This window comes from Manis javanica, chromosome 7 (genome assembly GCF_040802235.1).
Source record: "Manis javanica isolate MJ-LG chromosome 7, MJ_LKY, whole genome shotgun sequence".
In the NCBI taxonomy this organism is placed as follows: Eukaryota; Metazoa; Chordata; class Mammalia; order Pholidota; family Manidae; genus Manis; species Manis javanica.
Genome location: NC_133162.1, coordinates 34,390,610 through 34,408,554, shown reverse-complemented (window position 1 = coordinate 34,408,554; position 17,945 = coordinate 34,390,610). Strand labels below are relative to the sequence as shown.

The following is a 17,945-nucleotide window of genomic DNA, read 5'->3' as shown; positions in this document are numbered from 1 at the left end:
TAAAAAAGGAAGTCTATTGTTTTAACCATGTATTTAACTGGCCAGACAGTCTTGTCTACACAGCCTGTAGGAATGTTATCTTCCCAGTGTCAGTGTTCCCATCTACCTTTATATGACCTGACCTCCCAGAGATCCTAATACAGTCATCTTGCTTGTCCCTGTCTTTCCCACCTTGTTACATTATACTCCTCATTTTCCTGAAGTACTGTACACCTGTACACTAATTTGTTCTCCTGGCCTGCTCTCTAATTGTTGGCATCTCTACAGATGCTTCAAAGATTGAGAGAAGCATCCTTCTTGCTCCTTTTTGCATGCCCACCTAGGCTAACAGCTCTACCTATTTTCCGAGAAGCCAACTTTTAGCACGTTCTTCTATACTCTCACTACCTCGTCCTTAATCTGGTTCTAGACAATAAGGCGAATTCAGAGGCAGCAGAGCTGTCTGAATTAAATTTCTTAAGAACTGGGTATGGATTTTTCATTTCTCTGTCAACCACATATGGGTGTCAAAAGAATCAAATAAGATTTATATAATTCTTTGCAAACCACGGCACGGGTAGTCCTTATTACAAAATTATTTCTGTAGTCTCAGAGCAATGTATATGTACATTTTGTTTCATTTTTACTATTACCAAAAATGACTAAAAACTAACTAAGACTGATTTCCTCTAATCACTTTATAGTAAGGGTTATGAATTTAAATGCTTGCAAGGCCAAAAGGTAATGTAAATGAGCAAAGCAGAGTGCGATTAATTGCCCCCCCTGAAAGGGAAATAAATCTTAGCTCAGGCCAATTACTGTTAGGCAGGAATGTGGCAGGCCCAGTGTCACTAGATCTCCCCATTTTCCCTAAAGGGACTGAACACTCAGGATTCTTCAGTGTTGACACACATTTAAAAAATAACTGCACAACATATCTGCATGCCACATCCCAACCTACTGGTCCACAGCCACCTGCAATACAGCTGGCCAGACAACTCACTAAAATAAAAACACAGAGTAAAGAGGTAATGACATTGTGGTACAAGAAAAGAAAAGGAACTGTGGAAGCCACTGTTGTTCAGAAATCCACACTTACTAGGACTAATAAGGATTTCAAAGCTACCAATTCTGATGTCTAGTAAAAAAAGGCCCCAAGAAAGTAACCAGTTCAAGATAGCAAAACCTACCCGTGCCAGAGAATTTTAAATTCAGATCATCTGACTACTAAATAGAATGACTTTTCTACTACATCACACTGGCTCCCAAGGGAACAGAAATATTAAGTGAATAAGACATTTTGTCACTGGATGGATGGCAGTCTGGAAGTACAAAATCAGGAGTCAAGCTCACTGATTCCTTTCTGGAACAGACTCTGAGCTCAAGAATTATTTCACACTAGGTTAAATGGTGCCCAATACTCCAAGCTTCTTCAGGTGGTGGCTAACGATTTGTACTTGATCACTCCCACTGGCCATCAGCAGACACACAAAAACCAGAGTGATCCAAGGGAAGAAGGGAAAGTGGGAACTTTCACCAACCAAAGAAGGAAGGAAAAAAATAGAGCTGACTAATGTTTGTTTTCTATTTTTCTTGTTTGAAAAAAACAAAATTTCACATGTACTTGTTCCATAACAGCAAAGCTTAAAGTTCAGTTAAAAATGAAGGAAAAGAAAGAGAAGTCTTATGTCTTTTTTTGTCAAAGTCCTTCCTGCAAAGTCTCTTTGAAGCTTTGTTGCTTTAACCATTTGTTAGATAATCCATAAAATCATTTAATTGTCAAGTATTTAGAATCCCACAATGCTAGAGCTGGTGGGGGCAGTGGACGCCATTCAAGTCATCTCTCAATTTTCTAAGTAGACTTATTCTACAAATGTGCAGTTTCACACTAAAACTTTTATCTACGCTTTTCTTTTTAGGAAATCAGGAGATCTTTCAAAAAGTTATTCCTCACGTATTTTTTTCTCAACAAGTTACTGGAAGACATGTTCCAAATATATCATGTATCTCTTGAATGAAGGAGCAAACCAAGATAGAAGAAAATATGAGATCCATGAAACAGCTCCATTTTAGGAGAGAAGCAATGGGAAATTGTCAGCAACCACTGTGCAGCAGGCCTGCAGCAAAACCAGTCCAAACTGCAACTGAGGGGAAGAGCATCCAGAATGAAAGCCTCCAAGGAAAAAAATGGAATCAGTAGATTCATTTAATAGGTTTGATCATGTGGGAAAAAATGGCTGTGGAAGCAAGTAGGAAGAATCAGAAATAAGTAAATAGAAAATGAAGAAAATGACAAAACAGGGCAAAAACAAAAAGATGAGCAAGAAAAAGAATACAACCAGATTACACTATTTGGCCTAACAGTGAACAATATTTCTGAAGTCATAATAATGTAAACACTGAACACTGCTATATTCATAATCTGCGATGTAACTATTTTGGCTAAGATGGGACAAGAAGGATATGGAAAGTTTACCTTTACCTACCATAAAAACAAATCAACAGGTAATAGTTAAAATTAAGAAATCAAGAAATAATAGTAGACCAAAGTATTTTGCAATACTAAAATAAATTTCAAAATAGTATAAAGAGTCGGATGTGGTTGCCTCTGGAGAGCAGGAACTAAGGGATGGGATAAAAGCAGGCAATTACTCTTTTTTTGCTGTAAGCCTTTTAGTACTGTTTGACTCTTAAAACTTTTCCTGTATTACTTTGATAAACATCAAAAATTAATTTTAAAAAATCAGGTATATATCAGATTCCTTAAAGGGCAGGATGTTTGATTTTTAGTGTATATATGACATGCCATGTGTTCTTTAAAAAAACCATCAGTGCAAGTACTGAATTCAGAATTTCTTTCCCTAAGAAAATCAATTATGCATTAGGCTTGCCCCACAAGCCATTTTCTTTTGAGGACCGATGGGAAAAACAAAACAAAACAAATGATGAGTTGTAGGGTTTTGTTTTTTTTTTTTTTACTACAGAGTAGTAAATTGCTGAATATTTTTTAATCCAGTTCCTGTTGCAAGAGAACTTGGATCCTTGTGACAAAAAGCTCCATAATAAGCAGTATTACCTTCCTCATAAATTGATCTTGACTGAGACTTTGTTGTTATACTACAAAGGATACTGGAGCTATTTAAAAAATAAAAACTGTTAAGAACACCAACTAACTACAACTATTGATATGTATCAGGTGAGCTGTGAAAGGACTATTCTTAATTATATAATCACTTCATAAAACAATAACATAATCTCTACTGCCAGAAACTCAATTATACTAGCATCATGACTCTGATTGATTACAAGAAACTGCCTATTCTCCGAGCCATCGTACAGCTACAGTGCATGGCAAAATCCTTTTGAGGTTCTAACAGAGATTAGAGTTTTTAAAAACATAAACTCTTAGATTAATGGAGGTAATGGGAATTTTAAAGATGGTGTGGCCCAACATCCACAACCATACAGCCAACCTAAAGGCAAAACCAAGACTAGAATCCAGTTGAATTGAGGTTTTATATGTAGAGCTCTCTTCTACCACACTGTCCTATCGCTTTTCAGACCAACTTAGTTCCTATGAATAACTCAGAACTGCAAGAAATCTTCCAAATAAACACCAGCCTCTAATTTCTTTATAATAAGGAACATGCACACAGATATAAGTTACTGGCTACACTGACATTTACAGTATGGAGATGGCAAATTGTGAGGAAAAATTGAATTGTGTTTATGATGACTAGCGCTCCCTATTTCCAGGAACCCACATCCCTGGACAAATGCATCCAACAAATACAAATACTGAACTCCTACTATGTGCCAGACACTGTGCTCGGGGCCAGGGACAACATTATAGGAGACCCATGCTCCTTCAGAATTCCTGACCCCAGATAGAATACATGTCCAAAGTCACTTATAAAGTTGGGCAAAGGATCATCATGTTAACAGAACTGGAACCCATACCACCTACTGCACTCTCAGAGCATTTCGAAAAATCCAAACCTTTTCTTAACTGCTGGTATGCTAAGAATGGAGAAAAATGGTAGAATTCAGAACTAGAGGATACTTTTCTCAAATAAGGAAACTGAGCAGAGTAGTAAAAGTTACTTACCTTTTAAATTCTTTATAAACCATTGCCCTTCCAAATAAGGAACAAATCTTTATTTTTCCAGTTCTACCCTCTTCACTTGTACCTTCATATCCATACTTCTCTTAGGCATTGCTCTCCATTAGCTTCTTCCTTTCAACCACCAATATCAGCTTCCCTATTTCCCCACCATGCTTTTGCTCAAGCCCACTCTTCCCAACTACTATGTAATTTCTCCAAAGTCATTACCACATTTTTTAAAAATCACTCTGAAGGCCCCCATGAAATTTGGCTTCTCTCCCCTCTCCTTTTATATAATTTGCAGGTTACCAATGAAACAGTCTTCTGTCTTTCCCCAAGGACTTGTTCTGACTTCCTCATCTCTACTACAGATGACGAACTACCTCTGGGAAGGTAGATAAGAAAACGGCCAAACCCTGTGGGTTCTTGTGTGAGCCCACCTTAATTCACATCTGGCTAAGCTACTTACTATGTATTCTTGAGCAGGTTAACCTCTACCTCTTTATCTGAAAAAAAAAAAGAAAATAACCACAATACCACTCTCACAGAATTACTGTGGCCACTAAACAAGACAACGTAAGGAAAGCTCCTAACAATGCAAACATATAACAGGCATTCTGTAAGTATTAGCTACTAAATCTTGTATGGTTAACATGGGCAGCAGCAGTAACAGCTTGACAGCTGAGACTTCTGAGCCTCAATCACAGCTCAGTCTTTTTCTAGGCTCTGGACCAATTTCCTATCTATAAGCAGAGTAAATTTAAGAAACTCCAGCAGTAGCTCAGGACTTAACCTGGTTCTGATCTTTTAACTGAACTCTTTCCTGAGCTACCAGTCTACACACTGGGATCACCGTTTTGGTTCCTGTTGTGGTATCTAAGGACTGCTCAGTCTTGTCCACTGTCTTGAGGAGCCCCAAGTCATCCAGCTTCCTGGTGGCAGCCTGCTCAAGTGCCTACAAGACTGCACCACTGTGCCCTCAGCTGCCCCTGACCAACCTGTTCTCCTGGCAGGCCTTTATAACACCAGCCACCCACTGGCAGGATCAACATGCCGGTTGGAGTTTCTCCCATTGCCTGCAGCTTCATCTCCCCACAAGAGCCTACCCTATGCTGGTGGCCCCTCCTAGATTTGGCTCATCTTGGCACTAATCTCAGCGTCACTCAGTCCCAAGACCTATAGGCCTCTTATTCCTCCATCTCCCCTCATACCCAATCAAAGCTGCTGAATCTTCTTTCATACACATCTTCTGAAGACAATCTCCCTTGCTTCTTATTTGCACTGCTTCTTTATCCTTCATCAATCTCTGGCTGCATTTTAACTGTGTTTCCAAAAAAAACAACCAGATTAATCATCCAAAAAGTATAGCTTTCATAATGTCACTCTACCACTTAAAAGGTATCTTAGGCTCTCTACCTCCTACAGGATAAAAATCTCACCGTCCCTTGATTATATTGTTAATTTTCCCACTCCTGAGCCCTTGCTAATACCATTCTCTCTATCTAAAATGTTCTTTTCTTATCCCCTTCTCTGTTCATCCAAATGTTCTATTTCCTTCAAAGATATTTGCTCAAATTCTATGTTCTTTGTGAAGCTTTCCGTGATCTCACCAGTAGAAGAGCATTCTGGGCAGAGGAGAAACAGTGCAAAATAACTTGAGAAAGAAGACCAGTATGACTGAAATGGGATGACAGTGATGATTTTGGAAACAAGGTCAAAGAAGTAGTGAGAGGCCAGATCCCACAGGGCCTTCTTGGTCATTATAAGGACATTGTCTTTAAATCTCAGCAAAATGGGGATTAACAGAAAGGTTTTAAGCATTTCCTAGTGTGGGTAAAATTGTAACATTTCCAGAATATTGCACCGAGCTTTAGTACATCTGCATATCAATAGGTGTTCAGAAGTGGAAAGAAGTGTGGCTTTAGTGCATTTGCATCATTCCTCAGGGGTGGAGAAGTTCATCTCCTATCAGTGGAGGGCAGGGTAAGGAGGGCTTATCTGTACCTGAGAGGTGAGGGGGAGGGCCGGTTTTGGCTGCTGCTGGAGCAGGAAACAGAGAAGGGCCTGGACTGGAGTTTGTGAGCAATAAACAGATTTTAAACTTTATTTCTCCCTTTGACTGATTAAGGTTTTTAGAGGTATTTTGCTCTGCATTGCCTTTCCCCAAAACTAACATCTGGCGTAGTCAGGAGGATTTCTCTGAACCCAAAATCTGTTATAATGAGTGCGACCTTTGGGAGGGCCACCCCTAGAAATGATGGGGAGAAGTGGTGTTTGCGCCGAGGGACATGTGTCTACACCCATGTGGTTGCGGAGGCACCACCACCACTCCCAGCAGCGCCAACCCCAGCCTATGGCCCGGGCCTAAGGCTACTGCTTCTGCCATTGCTGCTAGCTGGAGCCTGGCCACAACTACGGAAAGGAGCGGAGGTCTGGTGCATCTTAATAGAAAAGCAACTGGCTGCTATGTACCACGCCTTGCTGGCTATGGAGCCCATCACCGGAAAAGCTCCGACCAAGGTAATAACCACCTATCCCATTGCGGGGTGGGTGAGAGACTGGACCCAAAGGCCACGGAGTGGAGTGGCACAGACACCTACCCTATATCATGTGATGGGCCATTTGCCTTTGGCATCCCCAAACAATGATGAAGCAGATGCATTGGCCCAGGTGCGCTGGCTAGAAGTAAAGTCTGCCTCTGATATAGCCCAATGGCTACATCAGCATCTGTTGCATGTGGGGTAAGAGACAATGTGGGCTGTAGCCCATCAGTGGGGCTTGCCATTGACCTCTGAAGAAGTCAGCTGAGCCCGAAAGGAGTGCCCTGCACATTGTGCACATCAAAAAACCACCAAGAGGGGCCTAGGGCATCTCTTTGCAGCCTATGGCCAGTTGCTGGTGATTGAGAATGATCAAGGCACCCACTTTATTGGACATGCGTTGCAAGGATGGGTGCAGCAATTAGGAGTAAAATGGACATGGCCCTGGACATTTCGACACATGGAACAGTGATGGCTGGCTCTTCTGGCACCTTGGGGGAAAGGCCTGGAAGCTGGCCTCCTGTGTATTCCTGAGTGGCCCCCCACAATCACAGTTATTTGCTTCTACAGTGCTTGTGTTCTGGATGCACCTTCTGGCTGCAGCTGCCACGTGATGGGTGAAATTGATGAGCTTTGGACTTAATCTGCATGGGACTCTGAACCTAGTTGAATCCTCTGGCTTGAGAATTATCATGATTGTGTTGCTGTTGTCAAGAAAAAATATGCTTGAAGAGAGGCTTGACTTTGTCTCATGTTTGGTAAAAGTTTTGTGAGCAATCTAGCATAGTTGTTAAGAATGAGTAAACAAATGTAGAAACATATTTTGTGCTTAGTGAGAGATTGTGCTGTAAAGTACATTTACTTAATCTGCATAGGCTGAATCCTCTGGCTTGAGGATTATCAAGATTTTATTGCTCTTGCTATTGTAGGTTATTAGATTGGTCGGAAGAGGGGGAACAAGTAAATTGTAAGGCAAGATTTCTGGAGGGGTGGCCTGTGGGTAAAATTGTAACATTTCCAGAATATCTCGCCTGGTTTTAATACACTTGCATATCAATAGGCGTTTAGAAGTGTGGAAAGAAGTGTGGCTTTAGTGCATTTGTATCATTCCTAAGGGATGGAGAAAAGTTCATCTCCATATCAATAGGTATTACCTGGTCAAGGAGGGCTTATCTGTACCTGAGAGGTGAGGGGGAGGGCCAGTTTTGGCAGCTGCTGGAGCAGGAAAGAGAGAAGGGCCCAGGACTGGAGTTTGTGAGCAATAAACAGATTTTAAACTTTATTTCTCCCTTTGACTGATTAAGGTTTTTAGTTATTTTGCTCTGGGATTTCCTCTCCCTGGACAAACATCTAGCAAAGATACATAGCTTGGATTTCAAAAAGATAATGCTGGCAGTTGTGACAAGAGCAGACACATATGTAGAAAGGCAAGTGCAGAAGCAAGGAAACTGTTTAAGAGGCTATTAATAGTAATCTGGGGGAAAAGGTATGATTAGAACCAGGATTGTGGCAGTGAGAAGTGGTCTGAATCTGGACCTGTATGCCAACTAGATAAGAAATACTAGAACAATAAAGGAGTTAAGGGTGACTCCAAGCTGCTAGCCTAAAGAAGTGGAAAAACAGAGATGCCATTAACTAAATGGGGAAGAAGACTATAGGAAGAACAAGTCTTGAGGAATGTCTAAATATAGTTTTGGGCATTATGAGTTTAAACTATATATTGGGAGAGGATTAAAGATGGCAGCATGAGAGGAGAGACAGAGGCTTCCTCCTAAAACTGGATACAATTAGAAAATATAGCTGGCGCAACTAATCCTGAGAGAGCAACAGGAAAAAGGACGGTGCCAGACTGCACACACCTGGAGAAAAGAGCAGACCTCAACGAACGGGGTAACGTACCAAAGCTGTGGCTTGGCTGGACCCGAGCCCTTCCCCCACCCCAGCTCACCGGCAGAAGAAAGAGAAACTGAGCAGGGAGGGAGTGGAAGGCTTGGGACTGCTGAATACCTAGCTCCGGAGATCTGCGCTGGGAGCATAAACCTACATTTTATGGTGCTTTCATCATACTTTCCTGATTACGGGGTTGGAAAGCTGGGACAGGCGGAGTTCCTGGGGAGACTGGGATTCCGGCCACTTGTGGAAAGCAGGGATCCATATCTGGCTGCTCTGGGACAAAAGCTTATACCTGTGTGCTCGGCCCACTGGTTCAGGCAGTGGAGACAGGCACAGCAGCCGGAAGGCGGGGAACAGCTCTTTCCTCCCCCCAGGCACCAGTACCACTCCCCTGCAACCCCCAACATTGCTTCAGGGGCTGAGCAGCTCCAGAATAGAGCTTCTGGACACTAGAGGGTGCCATATACAAATATGAAACGCCAAAGAAACGTGGTCCAGAGTAAAATTATTAATACAACCCCTGAGAAAGATTTAAATGATATGGACCTCGTGACTCTTCCTGAAAGGGAGTTCAAAATAAAAAAATAAACCATATAGTGGACATCCTAGGGAAAATGCTACGTAGAAAGTTTATTACCTAAATCTGGAATTCATGGGAGAGGTTTGGCTAGAGATATACATTTAGGAATTGTCAGACTATAGACCAGGCGGATTTCATAAAACTTCTGTGACAGTGAATATGCTCTTTATGTGTATTGCCCCATACAGTACACATGAACCACATGTGACTTGAAATGTGGATAGGGTGACTAAGACACTTAAGTGTTGATTTTAGTTAATTTACTTTTAAATAAGCACATGTGACTTGTGGCTACATATTGGACAAAGCATATATACATAGTATTTAAATCAATGTGATTGAGTGAGAACCCTAAGTGATTGAGTTTAAGTAGAAAAGATGTCCAAAGATTGGGTACTGCAGTATGCTAACAACACGGATTATATGTGAAAGGAAAAAAAAATGAAACAACCTAAATCTCCATCAACAACAAAATACAAAAATCCTTAGTGGCATATTCACGTAAAATGCCATTCAGCAGTGAATGCATACATATACATGAATGAATCTCAAAAGCAATGTTAAATGAAAAAAAGTAAATCAGAAAATTTTCTATCAAGGTCAGAAGTAGACAAAACTAAACAATATGCTATTTAAGAACATATTCAGAATGATACAGCTAGAAAGACAATCAAGGGAATTATATCCAAATACAGGATAACATCACCTCTCCAGGGGCAGGAGAAGGTTGCAACTGGAAAGCTGAGAACACAGGGCTTCAAAGTTACTGGAAATGTTCTATTGCCTAAACTAGATGGCTGATACACAGGTGTTCATTTTATTATTCTTCTTTGTCCTATATATTCTGGTATGTATATTAAATAATTAAGAGAGTAAAAAAAAAAAGGTTAAATGTCAAATGGGTGTTTCAAAATCTCCTTACATTATTAAGTTCAAAAAAAGGAAAGATAACTGTATAAGGCCTAAAAAGAAGGATTTAATCATAAAAAGAAAAGAGGGAAAGGCATTCTAGAATTGGGAACTAACAGATCGTGTACAGGAGACAGTATATTCATAAGTGTGACTAGAGAAGAGGAAAGTTAAGTTGAAAAGTTAGGCCAGGGCCAATCTATGAGATGATCAATGCTGGATCATGAAGTTTGGATTTGATTTTGAAGAACTATTGGGGGTATCTAAGCATGGGGTAATGGCATGGGGAAGGTGGCATATTAGTAGTAGTAATCCGATGATAAGCTCAACTAGATGGGAGGAAAAATCTCAACAAGAGGCTGGAAAAATCAATTGTAAGACTTGTAGATGTGAAGAACAGATCCATAGACCAATGGAACAGACTTGAGAGCCCTGGTATAAACCCAACCATATATGGTCAATTAATATATGATAAAGGAGCCATAGACATACAATGGGGAAATGACAGCTTCTTCAACAGCTGGTGTTGGCAAAATGGAAAGCTACATGCAAGAGAATGAAACTGGATTATTGTTTAACCCCATACACAAAAGAAAACTCAGAATGGATCAAAGACCTGAATGTAAGTCATGAAACCATAAAACTCTTAGAAGGCAACATAGGCAAAAATCTCCTGAATATAAGTATGAGCAACTTCTTCCTGAACCCATCTCCTCAAGCAAGGGAAACAAAGCAAAAATGAACTCATGGGACTACATCAAACTAAAAAGTTTCTGTATGGCAAAGGACACCATCAGTAGAACAAAAAGTTTGGGAGAATATATTTGTAAATGACATATCCAACAAGGGGTTAACATCCAAAATATATAAAGAACTTACGTACCTCAACACCCAAAAAGCAAATAACCCGATTAACAAATGGGCAGAGGATATAAAGAGACAGTTCTCCAAAGAAGAAATTCAGATGGTCAACAGACACATGAAAAGATACTGCACATCACTTACCATCAGGGAAATGCAAATTAAAACCACAATGAGATATCACCTCACACCAGTAAGGATGGCCAGCATCGAAAAGACTAAAAACAAATGCTGGCAAGGATGCAGAGAAAGGGAAACCCTCCTACACTGCTGGTGGGAATGTAAGCTAGTTCAACCATTGTGGAAAGCAATATGGAGGTTCCCCAAAAAACTAAAAATAGAAATACCACTTGACCCGGGAATCCCATTCCTTGGAATTTACCCAAAGAATACAACTTCTCAGATTCAAAAAGACACATGCACCCCTATGTTTATCACAGCACTTTTTACAATAGCCAAGATATGGAAGCAACCTAAGTGTCCATCAGTAGATGTATGGATAAAGAAGATTGTGGTACATACATACAATGGAATACTATTCAGCCATAAGAAAGAAACAAATCTACCATTTGCAACATGGATGGAGCTGGAGGACATTATGCTCAGTGAAATAAGCCAGGTGGAGAAAGACAAGTGCAAAATGATTTCCCTCATTTGTGGAATATAACAATGAAGCAAAACTGAAGGAACAAAATAGCAGCAGACTTAGAGACTCCAAGAGGAACTAGTTGTTACCAAAGGGGAGGGGTGTGGAAGGGTGGGTGGGGAGGGGTGTGGAAGGGTGGGTGGGGAGGGAGGGAGAAGGGGATTGAGGGGTATTATGTTTAGTACACATGGTGTGGGGGATCATGGGGAAAACAGTGTAGCAGAGAAGGCACATAGTGGATCTGTGGCATCTTACTACACTGATGGACAGTGACTACCTTGGGATATGGGTGGGGACTTGATAATATGGGTACATGTAGTAACCACATTGTTTTTTCATGTGAAACCTTCATAAGAGTGTATATCAATCATACCTTAATAAAATATTTTTTAAAAAAAAGACTTGTAGATGTGAGATGTCAGGGAAGATGATCACGGTCTTAACGAAAATAGTGATGGAAAGATCAAGTTTACTCCAAGAAACTTTAGGATAAAGATAAAAAAGGGTTTGGTCATGGGAATAGGCAGTGAAGGAAAAAGAGATTCAAAGATAACTCCAATTTTCAAGCTAAGCTGAGAAAATAATAGCACCAACATAGGCAAAACTAGGGAAATCAATACAGAAAACTGGTTTTGATGGACTGAGCACTCATTCCTTCAGTCATGTGACAAATCTGTCAGGTGGAGGATGATGCCCTTCCCCTCAGGTAGAAGCTTGCCGAGTCCCATTTTTTTTTTAAACCATTACACACTTTTAATAGGCAAAGAGAAACTATATGGTGCTTTGGGGGAAATAAAACTTCTTATAGCTTTGCAATCTGTAAGAAGTCTCACTTAAAAGAAGAACAAGTATGGTGATAAAAACAGAGTTGCTTTTGAAAATAAACTGAAAGAAGCAACAGAACACAGAAGCAGAGATGTTTAGTAAAAAGAGAAACAAGAGTGGAACTACTCACTACTCAACTGAAAGCTCCTCAAGGGCTGAATTTATCAGGGGCTGTCTTAGCAACTGCCACCCCCAACTCTGCCCCATCAGCGCAGAGCACAGGGAGCGATCACTACAGAACAGACCTTCAAATAATGGCTGAGCCAACACATAGAGAAGCCTGAGGGCAAACTAAAGGCAAGCCAATCAGGAACACCAGACCCAAGCCTCCAGAACCTAACAAACCTAGAGGATTTACCTCTGCGGAAGGAGGGTGCTTTAGCCTCATCACCCTGGCTGAAAGGAGGGCTGATCCTCTGGGCACCTCTTTAAGAGATTTAAAATACCAATTAAAAAAACCAAAGGAAAAAAAAAACAACCAAAAAAACCCAAAGGAACCAGTTCTTATGAAAACAACATACTGAACTTCTGCTCCCTACACTACTTACTCCCTAGTGAAACTGTCCCCAGTGCTAGCTAACCTTTAAGTCAGATAGACAGAATGTAACTTTTCACTGTGTGAACTGGGCTGATGATAATTAAAGATACTCAAGGGCATCCTGTTCTTTTAGACTTTTGAAAGACATTTTTCCAGTTAAAAGTAGTTTTCAAAAGCCTGAATCTTAATAGTTAGTCCCACCTAGCATACCACTAAGCCTGTCAAACAGAGAAATGCAAAGCAGAACTGCCTACATAGTGAGATGACTGATCCCAGATGTTTCAGGTGGTTGCCAGGGGCTGGGCTATTACTTCTAGGTTCCCCGAAAGTTCAGATGTAATGCACAGCTCCAGCTATCCAATCTGACTAATGAGGATAATGTGGCTGCTTTTTAAAATGAATTGACCTTATACAAATGCTGTAAGACCATTTTCTTTCTCGTGAAGTTAGAACAGGAAATGAATGCCCAAATACTGGCAAAGGCAATAAAACAGCTAAGAGCTCAGGTTCTGGTGCTGTACAGGCATGGGTAAATCTCAGCTCTTCCAGTAAATAACTATGTAACTATCTCTGTTAACATGTTCTTCCTACTATGTACAGTAGAACTGATCACCTTCCTTAAGATTTGAATATGTGATAGTGTTTTTAGTACTTTCCTTCCTAAACCTATAACCTGATCCCTTTGATGGGAGCTGTATCTTCCTTAATAGCCTCAACCACTAACTTTTAATGCAGTTTCCTAGATGGTTGATATCATTCACTATGCTTTGAATCTCCTGAATTTACCTGAGAACAACCTTATCACTAAGCTCTGGTTTTTCAAACCATGTCCTAGACTTCATCAATGAAAAGTGAAGAGCAGTGGGAGAAAAGCATAGAGAAAATCCAATTTAAGTAGAAATACAACCCTTTTAGTTGAATAAAACTTAAAATTGGTGCTGTCTTTAAAATCACACATTCTGTACACTGGAAACAGAATGCAGCTAAATATAGCAAATTAAGTATGGAAAATGTTCTGACCTGAAAGAGGCCCAGGGAGGTGCCCAGCCTATGCTTGCCAGACAGCCCCATTACTGTAAACTCAGGGATCTTTTTTGCATGTTGTAGTGGATTTTGCAGTACAGTGGGAAGTAGAGGAGGGAAAAACAAATCCTACAGATTGTTAATTTGCATTAGTATCATCCTAGTTCAGGCAATACAGACAAAGTCCCAACCGGTTTCTCTGCTTCAGGTCTTCCTCTTCCTCATACCATGCACACAGTCACCAAACTAATAACCTAAGCTACCAGTATCATGAAATCAGTCCCAACCTCAAAAGTTCTTAATGTTTCACTACCTTCTATTTACTGGGAAAAAAAACAATTAACATTCAAAGCCATGGGTAACATTATCCTACTTTCATAATACAGGACTTGTTTCCTCCTAACTCCCCGACAGAAATTCTCTAAGGCTACCAACTAGATTAACCTGCTCCCTGACTCCTCAACACAGACTAACCTGCACAGGGAGGCTGTATTACACCCACCGCTGCCCACCCTCCACACCCTCTGCCTTTCCTTTAAATCCAGCCCAGATCTCTGCCTCTATTTCTGCCCTGCATGTATTCCTAAAGCACTCACTGCCCATACTCAAACATTCTGAACCGTCCTTTTTAGATGGCAATACTCGGGTGCACCACAACCTCTCGAACTAAGTGAAAGGCAAACCACACACTTACTACAAAGGGTCTATCATAGTATCATAGTGCCCTACACTCAGCAGGTCCTAGATATTATTAAGACCAGAGAAAGGATTCAAATGACGCACCTAAGTAGGGCAAGACAATACTGCTCATCTCTGCCAGATGCTCTCTATTCACTACAAGGCTGAAAATTTCTAGTACACAGAGCAACGAAAGTGGAGAGAGCACGCCACCGGATGGCAACAAAAAAAACATCAGCGTCCCAATCCTGGTTTTTGCCACAGCCTCCGCAATTGATAGCAAATCACACAATCTCTCTGTGCCTTTGGTTGTCTCCGGTGTGAAAACAAGGGCGCTGCTGTGATGAATCCCAAGGTATCCTTCGGCTCCCAAATCCCCCCGGGCAGGGAACCCAACACTGGTCCGCTTGCTAAGGCGGAGACAAGCAAACTTTTATGGTTCCCAACGCAGGCATTTCCACATGGAAGTGGAAACTTAGTCCCCACAGGAAAAAGCAGGGGCTGCGAGAAGGGTGAGAAGGTGTTTCGCCGAGACACGGATTCCTTTACCGCGTGGCAGGGGACAGTGGCCTCTGGTTTCCGGCGCCCAACGAGTAGACTCCCCGGACAGCGGCGCGGCACGGCGGCTCCTGGGAGCGGGCCGGGGTGACTCCATGCGCGCCCGCGCCCCCCGCACTTGTGACACATGCCCCTTGACCCCGAGTTACAGCTCCCGTCCGCCCTCACCCGCCTGACGGACGCTCTCCTCTCCCGACAAGGCCCTTCGCTCCCGCTTGGCGAGCCGCCCTTCCGGGCCCTGGGGCGGCCTCGGCACGACCGTTCGGGCCCCGAGCCGGCGGGAAGGGCAGCGTGAGGGGCGGCGTCGGCGGCGGCTTTAAGTGCTGAATCACCACTTTGCAACCCGAGCTCCAAACCACCGTGACCCCGCGGGCCCAGGCGCCCGGCTTCGCTTACCCACAGAGTCGCTCCGGGGCCGGCGAGCGGACGCCGAGGAAGGAGCGGAAGGTGCTAGGCAGCGCAGGGTGCAGCAGCCGCGCTAGCCGGTACCGCATACCCCAGCGCAGCCGCCAGGTTCACCGCGAATGCTTCCTTGCGCCGGGAGCCGGCCCCGTCCAGTGCGCATGCTCCTTCCACAGCGCCGCTCCGCGCCGCCCGCCTCCCGGGAGCAGCGAGCGGCCGCCGCTCCAGGTTTTGCCTGGAGCCCAAAGGGGCGGGGACAGAGGCGGACGGCGGGTGTCCCGGGCCAGAGCTTGCGTGGCCGGAGGGAGTCTGGCCGAGAGTCGAGAGAGCCCGGCAACCAGGCTTTTCCAGGCGGGGAAGGTCCCGGCTGGGTCACACCGCGCGCACATGTAAGGGTGAAGTTTATCTTGGCTCTTGTATGTGGGGCAGGAGCCTCTGGAATTCCGAGAAGGCACAAGAGGCCATGTTTGCAGAGACGTCCCTATTGTTGTTCCTCCCCGGCCGTGCAGGTGTTGGAACAAGGTCCGCCGAGACGGGGTGGGGGTGGGGGGATGCTCACAAAACGAATCCGCGGCGGTCGCGCAGCCCTCGGGCTCCCTCCAGAGGCGCGCAGTGGGACGTGACCACATGGTTGTGGAAGCGGGAGAAGATGGACGACTTGGGTCCCCCCAAAGCGGGCCAGCGACCCTGGGAACAGTTTCAATCTGGGATGCCAGCCACCCTTCAAAGACCAAAGCAGAGACTGGACAGGCCACAGTAAAACAACGGTTTCATGGCTTGCAAACCCGGCGTAGAAACTACTGCTTACACAGCACACACGCGCAGTTACTACTACTACTGTCAGCGTACTTCGGTCATTATATGTAAGCCAAGACTTTTTTTTTCCTGATGGTTTTGTGGTGCTTTCCATTCCATTATTTTATGGGATCTTTAAGGAAGAGTGCAATTAGGAATAGTGACTTCCTAGCTGAAGTACTTTTAGGTTTCTGATGTGGCAGACCAAAGACTGAGTCAAAAACAGTGCTTTGAATCCTATTATTGCTTTAATGAGAATTCAGGAGGAGCATCCCTTAGTCAAGTGGCTGCTTTATCAAACAAGTGCACTAAGATCTGTTTTACCATACAGTTTCAGCTAAGGGCAAACCATAGATGGGTAAACACTGAGGTATCAGAGATGAGAAAGCTCCCTAGTGCATGTAAGGTAAAATTTCATCATACTACATTCTAGCCCCAGCCCACCTGTATTAGTTTCCTGTGGTTGCCATAACAAATTACCACAAATTTAGTGGCTTAGTACATAGACATATATTCTCTCACAGTCTGGAGGCCAGAAATTCAGTATCAATTTGTTGTTGGCAGGACTGTACTCCCTACAGTTCACACTTTGCCTTTTCCAGCATCTGGCAGAGGCCAGCTTCCTTGGCTTGTGGTCACTACACTCAGTTTCTGCCTTCATCTTCACATTGCCTTCTCCTCTGTGTGTCTTTTCTTCCTCTGTTTTTTTATGAGGACATTTGTCATTGATTTACAGCACAACTAGGTAACCCAGGATGATCTCATCTCATCCTTAACTTACTAGATCTGCAAAGATACTTTTCCCAAATAATATCGCACAGCCTCCTGGGATTAAGACGTGGATGTATCTTTTTGGGGGCCACCACTCGACCCACTACCACATCTTTCTAGCCTCTCCACTCTTCACTAACCAGTTCACACAGCTGTCACAACCAATTGATGCTTACAGCAATACTAACTTGACAGTGCTCTTGCAACTTTCAAGCCCAGTTGAAATGGCATTGCCATTACAAAACTTTCCCTCATTTCCATTCCTGACATTCCTGCACCCCCCCATTAGAACTAACTCTAATCTGAGTGCCAGAGTGTTTGACACTCTTTAAAGGCCCTTTGAATCTTAACATTCCATCCTTGTAAGAAGCGGTAGATTAGAAACGATGTTGTAGACAATTTTTGTATCTCACATGGCAGCTTGTCAAATGCATGTTTGCTGAATCTAGTTAAGCCTCTAAATGTAACTCATTTATAAGAAATACAGGGATGAACATGTTAAATCACACCATAAGGACACAATCAGCAATGCTTATAATGTTTGGAACACTGTAGGACAAATGACCTGACTTCTTCAACAAATAAATTGCAAAATAAAAGAGAGAAGGAGAAGCTTATGGATTAAAGGGGACTTAGAAAGCCATGACAATCTCTTTATAAATTTTTATATAAAAATGCAAAGGACCAGGAAGACCCAAGCCAATCTGGAACACTTACAGTACCAGATATTAAGAGTTACTATTAAGCTGTAGTAGTTGAGATGATATGATAATGGCATGAGGACAAACAAGTAGGCCTTGTGAAACCGCTTGGTAGTATCTGTTAGAAAAGCTGCACATGTG

The 17,945-nt window shown here is 42.7% G+C and overlaps 2 protein-coding genes across 4 annotated transcripts in view; one reads left to right on the top strand and one right to left on the bottom strand.

Annotated features, from left to right (window-relative positions):
• Positions 1–15,708, bottom strand: part of IDE (insulin degrading enzyme) — a 111,405-nt gene extending 95,697 nt beyond the window's left edge. The window contains exon 1 of one of the 3 annotated variants that reach the window (XM_017661819.3): positions 15,532–15,708. In XM_017661819.3, coding sequence (XP_017517308.1) covers positions 15,532–15,629 — 98 coding nt within the window. In that variant the 5' untranslated portion in view covers positions 15,630–15,708. Of the gene's footprint in view, positions 1–15,303; positions 15,429–15,531 lie in introns of those variants that run through there. The other 2 variants (XM_017661810.3, XM_037015716.2) reach the window with 2 other exon arrangements.
• Positions 15,709–15,734: 26 nt separating this feature from the next.
• KIF11 (kinesin family member 11) overlaps positions 15,735–17,945 on the top strand; it is a 64,536-nt gene continuing 62,325 nt past the window's right edge. The window contains exon 1 of the mRNA XM_037015713.2: positions 15,735–16,400. Within this exon, the coding sequence (XP_036871608.2) occupies positions 16,165–16,400 (236 nt within the window). The 5' untranslated portion in view covers positions 15,735–16,164. The remainder of the gene's footprint in view (positions 16,401–17,945) is intronic.